This window comes from Leptosomus discolor, chromosome 5, assembly GCF_034619465.1.
Source record: "Leptosomus discolor isolate bLepDis1 chromosome 5, bLepDis1.hap2, whole genome shotgun sequence".
Taxonomy (NCBI): Eukaryota; Metazoa; Chordata; class Aves; order Leptosomiformes; family Leptosomidae; genus Leptosomus; species Leptosomus discolor.
In genome coordinates, this window is record NC_141395.1 from 43,805,902 (window position 1) to 43,822,448 (window position 16,547).

The 16,547-nt window shown below is 38.5% G+C and overlaps 1 protein-coding gene across 3 annotated transcripts in view; it reads left to right on the top strand.

Annotated features, from left to right (window-relative positions):
* DIP2A (DIP2 acetate--CoA ligase A) overlaps window positions 1-16,547 on the top strand; it is a 127,257-nt gene that overhangs the window by 44,144 nt on the left and 66,566 nt on the right. For all 3 annotated transcript variants that reach the window (XM_086465549.1, XM_086465551.1, XM_086465550.1), the window contains exon 3: window positions 12,006-12,125. In XM_086465549.1, coding sequence (XP_086321675.1) covers window positions 12,006-12,125 — 120 coding nt within the window. The remainder of the gene's footprint in view (window positions 1-12,005; window positions 12,126-16,547) is intronic.

Genomic DNA, 16,547 nt, shown 5'->3' on the forward strand with positions numbered 1-16,547 from the left:
ACAATAAATTATATCTGTAGGCAAACTGGCATGCTGCCAGGTGAAGCTTCTGAGTGATGAGTGAATATCAGACACGTAGCAAAAATCCGTTTTGAGTGTGGCTAGAGCTTGGGTGTAAAAAGATTTGGAAGTAACATGATAAAATGAGCAATCTTTACAGTGAAATTCGGTAACTTGCATCCTTAGTGTACTTCCCAATGGGGAGCAAATACTGTACTCCCTTCTCCTGTTTGTTTTTTTTTTTTCCTTGTAGCCAGCGTTGACTGTCATTTTTCTGTTGAATTTCAGGAAACTTGAAGGTTAAAGGTACTGTTTCTTTGTAGAATCATTTTATGATCCCACATGAGGGGTATATCTCAGAATGAGAAACGATACCAGGGACAATGGCAACTTAGAAGCAATCTCAGTACTGTGCTTGGAAGAGCAGGTAACTTCTACCTGTGAAGTTACATTTGGCATTGGATCATTAAAAAATTCAGGAAGTGAAATGTCATGAGCTGCTTGTTGAATGTGAAATAAATAAAATTTCTCTGCACTCAAATGTGGTATGTTGGTAACTGTAGATTTCTTTTTAGTGATTGCCCTGCCATTACCTGAGTTTTGCTGATACTCCAGACACTTGGAACCGTTCCAAAGCTATTTTAACCAAAGGGAAAGATGAAATACGAACCTCAGAGGTTTTTAACAGCAACCAGTCAGTCACTTGAAGATGGTCTGCATTCACTTTTATTAAATACGAATTACCCCGAAACCATCTTTTGCTGATGTGGTAATTTCCTGCTCACCTGCCAGCTGTTTCTTTAAATGAGTATTTTCTGTAGTTTTAAAAGCTTGTCCAGTGCAGCTGTTTTATTTGTATTTTTGTATATATAAACAGCCACACTCTTATATAGAGAAATTTATAACAAGAGCTGTATAGTGCTATATGTATTTATTTTTTATTTACCTGTGTTTTACTTGCTTATTTCCAACATCTCAATGTTTCAGGAGTCAGACTTTCCAGGTCTAAATATACTTTCAGTGGAGAGAACTCGACACTAGAATTTGAGGCCAGCTGTTGCTGTGTAGACTAGTTGTCAAATGCTGGTGGGATCAGACCAGTGCCTTGAGGACCTGTATTCCATTGAGGCACATTTTTCATACTGGTACTGGGTTTGCAGATTGACCGCTGTGCTCATTTGTAAGCTCAGGGACCTCTTCCTAGCCCAGGCACCCCAGAGTCATCAGGGCTTGATTGCCCTGTATTTCTGGAGAGCAAAAGATGTACGTGAGCTTTCCTTTTCCTTTTTTTGCCATTCGTGAGAACAGTACGAATAAATTCCAAGATTATTCTTTGAGGGAAGGTCCAAGACAGATCTTGATGTGGTTGCTGGAACGAGCCTGGGAGAGCTCTGCTGGGAAAAAAAAAAAAAAAAAAGAAAATTTCAGAGATTCCATCTTGGGCAACATAGGTGGTTTTTAAAAGTACTTAAATGTACTTAAGTACTTAAAAAAGAAATTGTTTGTCAGGACCTGCTAGGACCTGGTTATCTTAAAGTCTGAAGAACACTTCCAAGCCAAAGCAGAAGAAATGAGATAAAATCAAACATGCAAAATACATTGGCTGGTTTCCATCAAATCCTGAGAGGACAGAAGAGACCTCTATTGACTTGAAGATCATTACTTCAGCTTGAGGCTCCACTCCTGCAGTCAGTGGATCTGCACTGAATCATCCGATAATACAGACTTGTTTTGCATCAGCTACATGGCTGTAATTAGCCACAGCTCATAATAGTCTGTTCCTGTTAGCTTTCTTATGTGGAGACTGTTTTGGTAGATGTTAGAAACAAGTTTCGTACAAGAAGAAACAATCAGTGCCAAATTAAAACTTAGTGTTTCACCCCTGCTGCCTCTGGTCGTCTCTTCAGCCATTAGGTTTCACATAAGTTCCAAATGTCTGTCTTCATCTTGAACAAATAAGATGTTAAGATGGTTGCTTTTATGGCTTTATCGTGAAAGAAAATGAGAATACATTAACCACAGTGCTGCTGCCACTGCTGCTTATCTATTAGTGACTAGATAACAAATATAAAGAAAAGAAAAATGTAGAGATATTTAAATACTAAACAAGATGTGCTTCTGCTTTATAAACTCAAAAAAACACACACTCATCATTTTGCTCTGCAAACCGTTATTTCCAGGACATAGTGTGTTTGTCAACTGCAAGTACTACTCCAGATTCATGGTAGTTTTGAGAAAGTTTGCCTGAATAAAACCTGGCATAAAGTATGACCTACTAAACCCAAGGCGTTTAGGTCAAGCTGCTGGTATTACTGTTCATGTAGAGACATTCAAGTGTCCAGTGTACTACTTTTTCATAGAGTAATAGTGTAACTAGTGAGAACAAAAATCCCTGAATTGATTGTCATTAATTAAATACTGTTTCTAATATTCAAGATTAAAAGAAAAAAAGGCAAAAAGAAAAACCTCAACCCCTGTATGGCAGCAAATCACTGGTTCTTTTATTGAGTTAAAAGTGATGCTAAATGTTGCATTTTTTTAAATATCAAGTAACCCAAGCATACAGATTATTTTTAACATAGCAAACCCTTGCCTCTGAGCATCATGAGATCACATGGTCATTCAATGGTATCAGTTAAGCATTTTTCATAGTGCTTTAATCTGAGACAAATTAACACATATGGAGACATCTTTTACTTCTATTACTAATGCTGTCTTATATTTAAGTTGGAGAATAATTAAGACTAAATAGTCTTAAAGGAAACAAGCTCATCATATTTTTTTAATTAAAACACATGGTTCTTCAGTTCTTCTTAAAGTAAGGACAAGTGCTTTCAGCTTGTTCTTTCATAGATCTCTAAGGAGCTCTTTGAGACCTCAAACAGAAATGCTGTTCAGTGAATGTCTTTTGCTGCTTTGTACGTTCCCAAGAGCTGATATTTTCTACTGTATCAACATCTTTATCAGTGAGAGCTTTATAAAGGCAGTTTGACATTTTAAAGCCCCTTGTGTGTCATTAGTGGTGGTATCACCTGTGAGCCATCTAACACAAGGAGATTTTAGCATCATGTGATTTGTTAGCAGAGAAATGTTCTACTAGGTGGGATGTCTGGTAAAAGTGAAGTATCTACAGATTCACAGGAATTGTATGATAAAGGAATTATATCTCAAATAAAGGTGTGGTTTTTCTTTTCTTGTCTACTTTGTCCCAACTATTACTGATTCTAATAAAAGGTACTCTATTTCTGCATAAACTTTGATATGATTTGGTTTGCGGTTTCCTCTGCACCAGTTTTATCACTTATGCCTTGCCTTTGCTTGGGTCATTAAACCCAAAAGATATTAAAAAGCATGCTTTTTCTCATGTTGTTCTTGAAAACAGACTGACTTTGGCATCAAGGCACAGTCAAAAGGCAGGAGGGGTTATGTGCAAGCAGATTAGGGGAAGAGTTTATTCTTCAATGTAAACAGGGTTATGTAAGCTGGATGGCTGCCTGGAAGAGTCGCATTGCAAAAGTCCTCAAAATACTTGCAGAAGGGTGTGGTAAATGTGAATTAGTTTAACAGCTGAGAGGTTTGACAAAGGGCTTGTTGGAAGCAAGCCTCCAGACAGGAGTAGCAATCAATTTTTCTGGCTCGTTTAGAGTTTTCCCCTTTTCTAACCTAGTGTTAGAACCACATCCTGACCAATTCCTTGGGTACTGTCTGAGCAAGGAAAGCAACCATGAAATCCCAGTTCCTTTCCATTTGATGTGTGTAGGAGGTTGGTGTTGGGCATTAGCTGAGGGACTTCTGCTCTGAAGGTGCTACTTCATCCATCCTATGTTAGTGTCTGTCATGGGCTGAGGGGCAAGGTTGGAATGGGAGTCAGTCCCATGTGGATGTTGCTGGCTCCTGCCTGTAATTCCTCTTCTCCATCATCTCCTAGGCAGTACTGTGGCAGCATTAGTTTTGATAATGCTTCAGCAAAAGATGCCTGGAGGAGACTTTTAGGGAAGGGAAAAAAAAGATACAGAGAGAATGGGGAGCCTTGCTGAAAGGGAAAAGATAACTGCATTGTAAAGATAAATGATATTTTGCTTGGATGGAAGGAGAGGGGACATTCAGAAGTGATCTCTTTAAAACAGAAGACAAGACTATCGTCTCATTTGTGAGACGAAACTAGAGGATGATGTGTCATGAGCGTTAATTTTGCTTCCTTACTCTTGTAGATGCTCTATTGCTTACTGTGCTGTTGCTTATTCTTCCGAAAGCTTGTCACTTTCAGTTAACTGGAAACACTTTTTTGTTCCATGGTTTTCCAGTCCACCAAAAGTCTGAGGACCTTTGGCCAACTGCTCCTCCTGAGAATGTGTGCATCTACTCTCTTGCCTTGTGATGATCGTTTTCTTAGCATCTTGATTTCTTATTGGTCTTTTTACAGTGTTACTAGTTACTTTCAAATTGCCTTTTCTACTGTGTAAATCAGGTTGCAGCTGCAGTCAGTGTTCTGGTGCTACTGCTTTAGAGAACAATGTGTAAATTATTTCACTAGATTTAGTTAGTGCTAGAGAAAGACCTTGCTAAGTAACTTTATTTTTCTTCTGTTGTCAGAGTGATTCCACCATAATTAAAATTACTTTCTTTTGTTCTTTTCTCCCTTTTTCTTCCTGAGTGCTTCTGCTCCAGCAAAATTAAAATGTTATCATTTTCAAATTTTTGCTTTAAGGAAAATGATGATGAAATCTGCTCTAGTTTTGGTTGAGGCTGGCATGTCGCATGCTTCCATTTTTCCTTTGTTTTCATTTTTTAATGTAATTTCCTTGAAAAATCCTATTGCTAATTCTGTAGGAGCTCATTTAAAGCTGAGCTTTATCAGTCAAATAGTACTTAAGATGACAGCATTGCAGCTTAGTATGACTGATGGCCACATGAAGTCCTGAAAATAAAAGAGCATATTTCTTACACTGTAATACTTTTGATTACTTGATGAATTATGAGTGCATGTTCTGTTAGCCTTGCTGAATAGAAAGGCATGTTAGAGTGGAATTAAGACATAGTCGGCTAGTGTAGGACACTGAGTTTAAGACTGTAATAATTTTGAAATTTCTCCAATCTCTGAAAAATGTTTCTACTGCTAACAAGGCTACATGCCCTTTCTATTCCAACCAAAAGGATGGACCTGATCATCTTCCAAGGTCCCTTCCAACCTGGGCTGTTCTGTACTCTATATAGCTGTGGGTTTTGTTTTTACTTCTTTGTGGGTGCTTCAGCCTAGCATTCAATTAGAATGGGATGAGTTTTACATACCTTATAGCACTTTGTTCTGTAGTTCCTTTTCTGAGGAATGTGCAACTTACTGTGGTGTCTTGGAGACTGCAATAGCTTTTATGATTTCTTATGTTTATGATTCCTTATGTTTTCTTATGTTTATAATTTATAGGGGAAAAATGCAGTTACCTTTCCAGATGCTACTCCTACTTTATATTACAGGTATAACAGCTATGATCAAAGTGTGTCCAAATTTTAAGAGGCTAATTTGATTGGATCTTAGTGTAATTGGTTTAAATGTCATATGTGTTATGAAAATGGTTTAAATGTCATGTGTTATGAAAATGTAATGTGATCACGTGGGCTAGTTGAAAAGAACCTGTTTGTGGCTTTACTGCTTACAGTTTCTGAAAATAGCAAGAAATTTCTGTTCATGTGCCTTCTTAATTAAGTAAATTTTTTTTGTGTTGCACCTTTGTGACCAGATTTCATAGTACATTCTTTTGGGAGCTTCAAGATGGAGACTGGGCTATTTATATGGACTATGGTTTTTGTTGAGTTTTCTTGTAATAAATTAATCTTTCATGAAAAGTAAGAGTGATCCTTTTCATGAAAAGTAAGAGTCATCCCACACCAGTCTAACTATATCTGGCTAGGTACAACACATATTTTTGAGCTTCCTGCCAAGGGAAGAAACAAAATGTTGGTGATTTCGTTCTGTGAATTAAAAAATTTTTTTTGAAAAAATCAAAGAAATCAGTCCTCAGGCAGGTGATTCTAAAGTAATCTGAACTGAAGGAGTTAGGTCCAAGCCATTCATCTTTCCCATGGTTCATTTTGTAATTGGCTGGTGGTTGATAGTGGTAAAGGCTACCTAGATAATACAGAGCTGAATGATCATATTATTTTAAGGATGGTGTATTCTGTATGGATTTTTATGCTATAGAATATTTGGTTGAGGGTTTAAAAGCTGCACAAAGTGTATATCCTGGTGTAAACCTCCTGACAGTCAAGAGCAAACGATCGAGTAGCGTACTAAACTCAAAGGATTTTGTGCTGTAGGAAACACTGAGATAAATAGTTTTTAAAAAATGGTGATAAAATTAAAAGCTACATTTCTGTAGTCTCAGAGTTTTCTCTAGAAAGAATGTATTTTCTAGAGAAAAAGTGGACTTAGATGCAGGATTTGTAGGTTTTGGTTTCCTTGGACATGTTTTGTAGGTGGTAGCCCTTCATGCTCCCTTGTGCCTGTGAAGTGTTGCTGCTGCTGTTCCAGAGGTGTGTCTTTTTTGATAGGCAATGCCTTTTACTTTTCTCAAACTAACAACGTAAGAGCTCTGTTCTTGTCAAGAATCCGAAATGTGGTTACATCCGTCATCCTTGGTAGCTTGCTTTCTTCTTTTCTAATTAGTGTGCTTAAATCGACATTGCCTCTGCTGACTCAGCTAATACAAACGAATTTACCAAGGTGGGCAACATCACCTTGAAAGTTGACAGCCGAGCAAGGAGTGTTTTCACAGGGATCTTCCAAGGTCCAGGGACTGAATTGTCCCATTGCTCTCTGCTGGAACTGGGTGCTGCACAGCCAGCCATCTTCCTCCGATTGTAGTGCTTTGCTGCTCTTCCCTGCTCCTAGTGTTGATTTTGCTGCCTCTGCTGTGGAGGCTTTTCATCTCTAGCTTCTGCTTCTTTTACTGCCTCCTTTGGTTATACCTGTGCTGCATGGCACTTAGGTAATTTATATTAATTTGGGCAGGTAATTTGCATTAATTTGGGCTGTGACTGACAGGCAGAATCTGCTTACATTAGGAGAGCTGGGCTGCTTGTGGAGCATCTCCTGAACTGCTGCTTAGAATGGACTATTATATTGAGAAATAAAAGTTCTAGCTAGTGATATGTAGGTGTTCTGCTTACCAGTCTTGTCATAATGTGTAAATAAGCACTTCTCTTGCTGTTGGTATTTTCATTGAGACAGTTTAGTTTCCTGGCTAGTATTTGGATTCATTGAACTTTTAACAAGCATCTTCTATGCTTTTGTATTTTTTGCTGCCATTATATACTTCCTTTAATGGCTAGTAGTAACACCTTTAAAGTTATTTCATTTGTCCAAGTGGAAACTTAGGAACTGAAGTTTACTTCCTTGAGTAGAAGGAAATGCTATAGAACAGTGGAAGATTGTCAAGCATAATGCATATATATGGTGCCTATTTCTTTTTTTTTTTTTAATAATTATTTTCTAATATCTTATTCTGCATAATAAATTACATTGGGTAGACCCTTCTTCAGTTTCACTGGCCCAAAAGGTGTGAACACTTAGATCATTTCTTGAAGACAAAAATGTGTGCATCAAGTAATATGTTGTGGGATGTGGTATGACAACAAAGAGTGATAAAATTGAACTATGTCCTGAGTAAGGGCTGGGTGCTTAACTGAGGTGAGGCTTCTCAGACCAAAAAGGAAAGTGAGGTCCTTAGTCCTCAGGTTTCAGTCTCTTGAGGAATAATTTCCATTTAATTTCCAACTTCAAGTTTTCTATGAAAAGATCTGGAACTCAGCATATGTGTTTCATGTAAAACTTTAGCATCTTGGGTCATTTTTGTGAGAAGACTTTGCTTTTTTTTTCCTTTACGGTGGGAAATAACTGTATCTAAAATTCTATTTACAGATATCTGGAATGAATATGGCTGGTATTGTGGAGCTGTACTTAAGCTAGGCATGTGTTGACACAGCTATGCAGCTTTGCTTGAGAAGATTCTGAGGAGTACGAGGTCCCCTAATGATGGTGAAATCAAGGGGTTACCTACAGATACTTCATGTGAAGGTGCTGCACGATGCATCTCTTCTGCCATGGTTTATGAAGCGGTACTAACAGGAAAGGAGAGGCTATTACCAGCACACCTGGCCCTGCCCCTGCTCCATGCATACATAAATAAATGGCTGAAAAACCTGGCAGGAAAGAACTTACCTATTCTTGTAGACTACCTTAACTCTTAACTAGGAAACTCCTGAAGCTCCCTGTCTGTCCTTTAAGGCAGGCAAAGGCAGAGGAAACTAGAAAAACAGAAGAAATACTGCAGTCCTCGGCAAAAACCTCCCTTGTTTTGGTACGGACCCTCTGAGTGTGGGTGGTAAACAGACCACGACGGAGAAACGCAAACAGGTCTATAGGGCTTGAATCCATGGAGATGGGGGGGAGACCAGGGGCAGGGTTGGAGGAGATGGGCTGAATAGCCTGGGGGTGAAGGGGTAGTAAGGGAAGGAGTGTGCTGCAGACTGGCTGGCTGGCCATGGTCTTTGGGCAGAGCAGGGTGCCAGGTGCAGAGGAGGCAGCAGAGAGGGACTAGTTAAGGGCTGGACGAATTGAAAGGTTGGCCTAGAGCCAGACTGGGAGTTTCCTGTACTCGTTTTATTTTCTCCCTTGTCATACCGCTTTTCCTTTGTTCTAGTGCTTTGAACCTGGTTGTCGTCCTTTGTTCCTTTCTTATTTCTAGATCCAGTGCAAGAGCTGCAGAAAGATTTAATAGTGTACGAAGAGCCTGAAGTTTCCTCTTTGGCCTCCCCCTTCCCCTCTCGTGTCTGCAAAGCTCTTTAGTAGGATACGTCATCTTCTGCACACTCTGGGTGTTTGGAGGCACGATACGTATCTGGGTAGCCATGCAGGTCAAACTGAGATGAGGGAATTGTTGCCATGCTATTTTAACTCCTTTGGGTTTACTTTTCAATTTACTGTTAGAACTTGAAAGAGAATAGTTTTGAGAGGTTCACCTAGTAAACTGGTACAGCTTATCTCCTATATATTAACCTAGTTTACAACTGAAATGACTTTGAATTTCTATTTTGGGGGATGAATTTTGTGATCAGTCTTTTTGCGAAGGTAATTAGATTTGAACATCTAATAGCTGTCTCAAATAAGAGTTTGTTGAGACGTTGGTGAACGTCTTCAAAAACCATTGAGTTTGACATTAAGACATGGCATCTTACACAGGTGAGGTGAAAGGCAATAGGGCAACTGCTCTGCACGTGGGTTGCCCAGTAGAGTCCTCTAGCAATAGAGTTTGTGTTTTTGATAAGTATGTTTTTGAAATTTTTATCTCTGCTTATCCAATGCTAGATGTGTTTAGCTAGGCATCTTCCCCAGCGATGCTAGCAAAGAGTCATCTTTGTATTGTCAACTGTTCAGTGCTCTTACACTAAAATAAATTTTGCTTGTATAAATAAAAATTGCTGGAAATGTCAGTGTTAGTCTTGATTCTCCAGTATTAGTGGATGAAAGAATACAGTTATAATTCGAATATTTAATTTCATCCTGTAGAAGTGAATTGTTCAGTTAATTGGAACAAGTAGCCTCTTAAGATGAGTTTTCATTCTTGCTAGCTTTGGCTAAGTTAAAAATGGACAAAATACAGTGGTAGTGAATCAAGTGCCTTTATTGTATATTTCTTAAAATTTTTTTTTTTAATAGATCTTCAGTGTGAACAGGAGGAGTTAGCCTAATTATCCAGCTGCTTTTGCCGAAGGTTAAGGTAGTGATTTGCATAGTACCAGAATAAACTAACAAGTTCACCGAGCTTGTGGAATAGGATTTTTCTGGTACGTAATTGTGTAGCATACAAGTTAGATGAAATATCTTATTATTTTTACCAAAAAGTAACGTTTTTCAGACTCATCTATGGTGGTTTTGCACTATGATGTGAAACCACGTTCAAGAAAGTGAAAAAAGCGAGACTTAACCTTGAAGAAACACAGCTGTGGTTTCCAACAGTGTCACGGATTTTGTGCCTCATACTAATTTCAAGGGAACTTATGAGGTTCATTGATATATATTTAATCACAATACAGCACCCTAACTCTGATTCACAAAAATCTGTTCTGTATGCGTTGGAGGAGGAGAGAGTTCTGATTTTGAAGGTGGTAAGCTTATTTAGGGTCCCTTCTCTTCCCCACTCCACCTGCCTGCAATACTGGTGTGGCCAAATAGCAATGCTTAAGTTGCACATGGCTTAGGATCATCCCACATGCAGCTTGTCATCTGCTACTTGGTTATACCAGTTAGCTCATTTTCCATATTATTTTTCCCATACGCTCAAGGGCTAAACCCTGGAGCCAGATGCAGCAGTGTCATTGATTACAAATTATGCTACCCAGCTTTGCTGGTCATACGGGATCACAGAGTGGGAAAGGGGCCTGGTTGTGGTCTTATGAGTCCTGATTCCAAAGCTCTGTAGTTACTTGCTTACATACCAGCTACAGGAGAATGGGGATTCTTGGGCTATACCATGCCCAGGGAGGGAGAGGTTTGGAAAGCTGGGTACTGAACTGTAGGACTGGAAAAGAGGAGTAAGGAATTATAAGTAGAGCATTACAATTTCCACTTAGAACTAATAACCCTCTTTTGGAGGAAAAAACATGGCGCGCGCACACGCAAAAAAAACTCTTGCTGTTTTGTTGCCTTCTTCACCCAAGGTTCCTTGTGACAAGATCATACAAAATTGACCTGATATTTGTCACATTGACCTTCATAATGTACATATGCTGTTGTCTGAAAATGTCATAAACAGTCTATTTTAGGGAGACTACCAGCTTAGCTGCTTGTCCTGTTCTCTTTTTCACTGCCTTAGTTATCACGTTACCCTTTTGCGTCTGCTCTTTTCTTGGATCGGGCTTTGAGGAGGTGGCTCGCCTCAATCTTTTTAACAAAATACAAAGTTGTTGTTTACTGTTTCCAGATCAGCAGCTCTTGGTGGGCTCTTGACTTGTGGTTCTGTAAAACTCATGTTCACCTAAAATGTAAAATGCAATTCTTAAGTATTTTCACCACTCTTCGAGAATCAGATATATTGAATCAATTCAGTTGGTAGACTAAATTTCTTATTTTTGCTATGCTAGAATGTAAAGGTGAGATTGATCTTTCTGAACGTTAGTCAGCCTAAAGGTAGACGTCTGCTCTAGGTTATCTGTCTAGAGCCCTGTTCTAGACAGGTGCACAGGAAACAACTAGAGACCAGTTCATTTCCTCTTAGTTTTGTTACCCTTTATGGGAATGGGAAGATCTGTAATCCTTTAATGAGGACATAATGCACCCAGCCAGCCTAGAGGTTGTTAGACAGCTGAAACTGATGGAGTAGTTCTGCCCTCAATATCTGCAATGTTTTTGTTAGTGAATTGCGGAGTTTTTGTAAAATGTCCGTCTTCTGAGTGTTGCTCTATTAAAGTGGAATAAAGATATGCACTTTCCTAAATTTCACTCAAATTAGCTGTCTTGTGTTTAGACTCAAAAGAAATTTGACAGAATGGTTCAAGTTTTATTTAAAAGGTGGAGCAGTATCTTCTTGTCTCTTCAGGATCTCTAACTCCTGTAATTGTGTCTAATTGTAACCATCTCTGCAGCATTTCTCTTGATGTCTAGCAGTAAGCTGAGAGGCTTGGTTCCCTCTCCTCCCTTGGCACAGATCTGGCATATGGAACACCTAATGACAAATGATTGTCAACTCCTGAAAGCAGCAAAGGAGTTTTTCTGTTATTTAGAAGCGTTTCTTACCTTCTGTGTTAAATACTTATCAGATCGCTAGGTTTTAGTTTAAGTAATTTAAAATGCAGTTGGAAGGTGAGATTTTTTTTTTTTTTTTAAGTATATAAACTTAGGGCTCCAGTTGAACTTTTAATTAAGTGTCAAGGGTGGTAAAAGAACATAGACATGGAAAGCAGATGTTTTATTTGCAAATCTCAATTTGTAATGAAATAAAACTGTATTTCAGGTGTGGATCCGTCCCTGCAAGCAGAGAACAGAGTCCCAGGCTCTTCACAAGCTACCACTGCTGTATCTAAACAGCAGAAATCCCGTTCTACCAACTCAAGGGATGAGCGCTTCCGATCTGGTAAGGAAAAGAAATGTAGCTAAAACATCAGGTGTCCTAAGAGGAAAGTAAAGTAGTAAAAGTAGTAGGAAGAAAGTAAAGTAGTACCTACACCTAAAGAAAAAGTTGGAAGTGCTTTGGAAGAAGGGAAGAGCTAATGAGTATTTTTCAAGTAGCTTTTTGTGTTTCTCTGCATGCGTGGTTTTGTTCAAATTGAGAATGGAGTAAATGCTAAGAGGGAAAGAAGTAGGTGTGGCTTCTGATGTTTTTCTTATTGTGAATTTTACACCACGCTTAACAATTTCTCTTGTTTGCTGATTTGGTTTCTGGTCTGTAGAACAGTATTTAAACATTTAGATGACTACAGCGTGTGGGTTGTGGGGATTTTTTTGCTTGGTTGCTTGGGCTGTTTTGTTAAAGGAAGGTTATAGGATCATCATATTTACTGTAGCTCACTTTCAAATATTTCCTGGTTTAAAGCAAGTGCACAAAAAAGGGAAATGTCACAATGGACATTCTACTTAATTTTAAATGGACACCACTGTGACAAACCTATTTTGGAAACTTCTGGGAAAATATCAATATCCTCATCACGTCCTGTTTCCATTGTTACTTTTCAGGTGGTTGAAGTACACTGTTTCCCTGTGAAATTCCTTCTCACAATAGTGAGAAAAGGCAGGTGTTTGGAAGCTGTTCTCTCCTAAATAGCTCTGGACTTTTAACTGGAAATTTTTCTGTTTGTTTTCCAGAGTAATTATGTATCTGGGGTTGGGGGATGAGAAGTGCAAGTAATAACATGCACTGCGCATCCTTAATATGTTCTTGGTCTTGCATCACCTTACTTTGCAACTGCTTGGGCATAGTGGTTACTGGATCATATTTGCATTGCTGACATTTAAAATCTTGCTCCAGAAATGGAGCCGATATGCCTGTATGGATTTCTTGTGAATAATTGAAGGATGAATGGGACTTCTTAAATATTCTGAGGAAAGATCCATGTATTCAGCTACGTAGAGAAACTTCTAAATGTCAGGGAAGATTCCATAGTATCAAAATTAACTGAATGACATGTTTAAGAGAATGTACAAATTGATTGTTTACATTTATTTTTTCATTTCAAATGTATCATCAATATAATTCTACTGTTGAATATATACCAAAAAAACCCCCCAGATTTCCAGCTATGATTTCCAAGTTACTTTGTGACCAAGTAGATTCCAAATAAATTACAAGCAGAGTCATGAATCTGATAGAAATTAATTAATTCAAAGTAGTGTGTGATGTTGTTAAACTGATAGAAATAAAATCTTCAAAAAGAGCATAACTACAGCAGAGAGTACAGAGGAACCATTAATTGAAAGAGCTAGGAGGAGCTAGAGCAATATGCTACATACATGGACAATTTTACTGTCTCAGAGCCTCAGATGCCCTATTTAATTTGCTCTAAGTATACTTAAAAAAAAACCAAACAAAGAAAACAAGAAACAAATAAACAACCTTGCCATATTACTGGTATTGTTTGGGGGAAGTTTGGCATAGGGCTCATTAGTCTTACAGTGCAAGAAATGTAGAAGTAGGTGGATATTAAGAAGTTCAGCTAGCATTCTGGTTTATGAATAGATGTGGCTTTTAAATGTTACTCTGTCAGCACTAATCAGGAGTGCTTTCTCTTTTCCTAGAGTTAATATTTCTATGGCCTTCTTGATTTTAAGATTCTTTAGGTCAACTTTCAGTCGTTCTGAGGTGGTGCTCACTGTCTCATCAGCCTAGAGCTTAGCTGATATTTTTACATCTCAGTATGAGTATTCCTGAATGACCCTAAGTGTTCAGGCAGTCCCACCAGTGGACAGTTACTCAAGATGAAGCCTGATGTGTAGGGGGTTTAGGTTATTTCTTGTATTTATCACTGGCCAGTGCCAAAACCCTTGGTAGTACTTCATGTGGACCATCATGTCTTCTGTGATTTCCCATCACTGCTCTGCCAACTCATGTTTCATTAAATATTCGTACCTAGAACACGTTCTTCACTTTGAAGTTTAAACTCTTGGGGGAAAAGTTCTTAACTATAATTTGGTTTCTTTTTCTCATTAGTGATACATGACAAGGCTCAGGTGCTCAGGTGGTGTCAAAACCAAATAGCGATGGCTTTGCTTGACTTGATTTAAGTTAAACTTGCATCTATGCAGGGTAATGTAGATACAGCTTTCAGAACCTAACAACTTTTCCCTTTTTTCCTCTCTAGTTTTTAGAAAAAAAGTCTTCAGATTTATTATATTAGTAATTTCTACTCTTTATCTCAATGAAGTGATAGACTGGAAGAAAAACACAAGGTGGTTGCATGTGGTTTTACTCCTTGAAAATATTACTGCTCTGATTCTAATAGATGCTGAATCATCTAGTTGATTCAAGTCTTAAAATGCTTCACATTGGTATTGATGCTGCTCTTCACGGCTACTCATGGTGAGAGATGTATACGTAGAGCATGAGTAGAAATGTTGACAAGATGTCTCAGAAAACACCAATTACTGCGAAGTAGCTTCACTGTGTTCCTCCCAATACTTTGGCATAAAAAGAGTCACAGTTTTGCTTTACAAAGCAGTCCCAATTTATCTGAGAAATTCTAGCTATGCTAAAAGCATTTTCTGCCTCAAGAAAAGATGTCCACCACCACCAGCTTGAAATGTTATTACCTTTCTAAGTTGCCCTGTATGTTGACACGTATCACTGCTGTGAAGGATAAATGCCTTTAGGCTCTAATTCTGGATACTGTTGCTTCATCTATAAATTGCATGCCTGATCTATTCTTTAGACTTTGGGGGGGGAGTGGAGGGTGTGTTGTTTCTTCTTTTTTGTTTGTTCCCAGTCTTTATTTAATTTTTTTTTTTTCCTTTTCTTCACATCTCATCAGTTCTGCTATGCCCTTTTCAGGAATAGCTGATGAAGGTGGAATGCAGCTTTTCATAGAACAGGATCTCTTTCTGGAGCGATTATAGTTATTTTAGAACCATCAACATAAATTACTTAAAATAAGCAAGCAAAACAATCTTGCCTTTTTATGCGTTTAATCTGCCATTTACTAGCTGTAAGCACTTTTTTTTATAGTTTCCTGGAGTTGTTGTCCATTTAAATTAACTGTAATTTTTATCATCCACAGATTTTTGTCTTCAAGCAGTAAACATTACCAAAAAATTTCCAACAGTGAATACCATCAATAAATGCCATAGGCTACTAAATTACCTAAGAGTTCCCAGAACAGCAGTTAATGTTACAGGGCTCTAACTAGGTTTTCATTCTGTTAAATGATGACAATGTGATAGAGACAGTGAGAAATGCAGAGATTTTGCAAGCAGTTGTCCATGATAAGTGCCGAGACCCTCATACCCTCAATCCAGAGGACACTTGGTGATGGGTGTATTGCAATTGCTGCTGACTTTTCTTTCAGGAAGGGTGTGTGGTTTCTGGTGGAGGCACTGTCCCTTCTTCTGGGTTCAGTCCCACTGCTGCCTGGGTTTAGATAAGAACACAGATGAGCTAGCTGGGAAGCCTTCAGGGTGTCTGAAAAAGCTTCCCTAACAGATATACTTTCTCTATCTGCTCTTGCTTTTTTTTTTTTTTTCTAGTTACTGTTCTCCAGCATGTTGTATATACAGCTGCAATATGCAGCCTATTCTCCCAGATTGCCTGGAACAGGATAATAAGGTGCATTTGGGGAGCTGCTCCAGATGAGGAACAAGCCTACTTATCATGCAGGGGCGATACCTTTACAGCACGTGCAATGTACGGCAGCTCTCTCTTTCCTCTCATGTGATAGAGCTTCATCCCGCACTGATCCTCTCTGCTCTGCCAGCCTTCCTGGAGTCATACCAGCTTTTTAAAAATGACTTTTTCTTTTTTTTTTTTTTTTTTAATTGGCAATCCTTGTCACAGAGATGCAGTCATATGGGATGCTAGTATGCAGCAGCCATTTGAGGAGGTTGACAGTGTTGGTTGCTGTAGCTGTTGGTATTTGGAGAGCTGTGAGCAGAAGGGGTATTGGTCAACCTGTGAATGCCATTTTTTCTTCAAACAACCGTAGAAATTCTTCCTCCTGTTCCTAAGGTGGGAACAAGAATCAGAGGCTGATGAACAAGCAGAGGCTACAAACAGGAAAGAAAAATGCTTTTCTAATAGTTGGAGGGTTTAGGGTCTAATATATAGTCCACAAACTATTTATTAGTTTTCCTCCCCCATCATTTTTTAAGGACATGTAGAAGGAAAGAAAACAAGAATAGCTGCATAAAATGGAAGAGAAAGAGAAGGTGGTGTGGTTTACTAAAACAGAGGAAGGAAAAAATGTTTTAAATCAATAAAAAATGGTTGATGGTTGTTGGCAGCTGAATAAAGTGCAGAAAATTAGAACTATTTTTTCAAGACTTTTTCTTCTGCGATTGGATGGCAGCATAT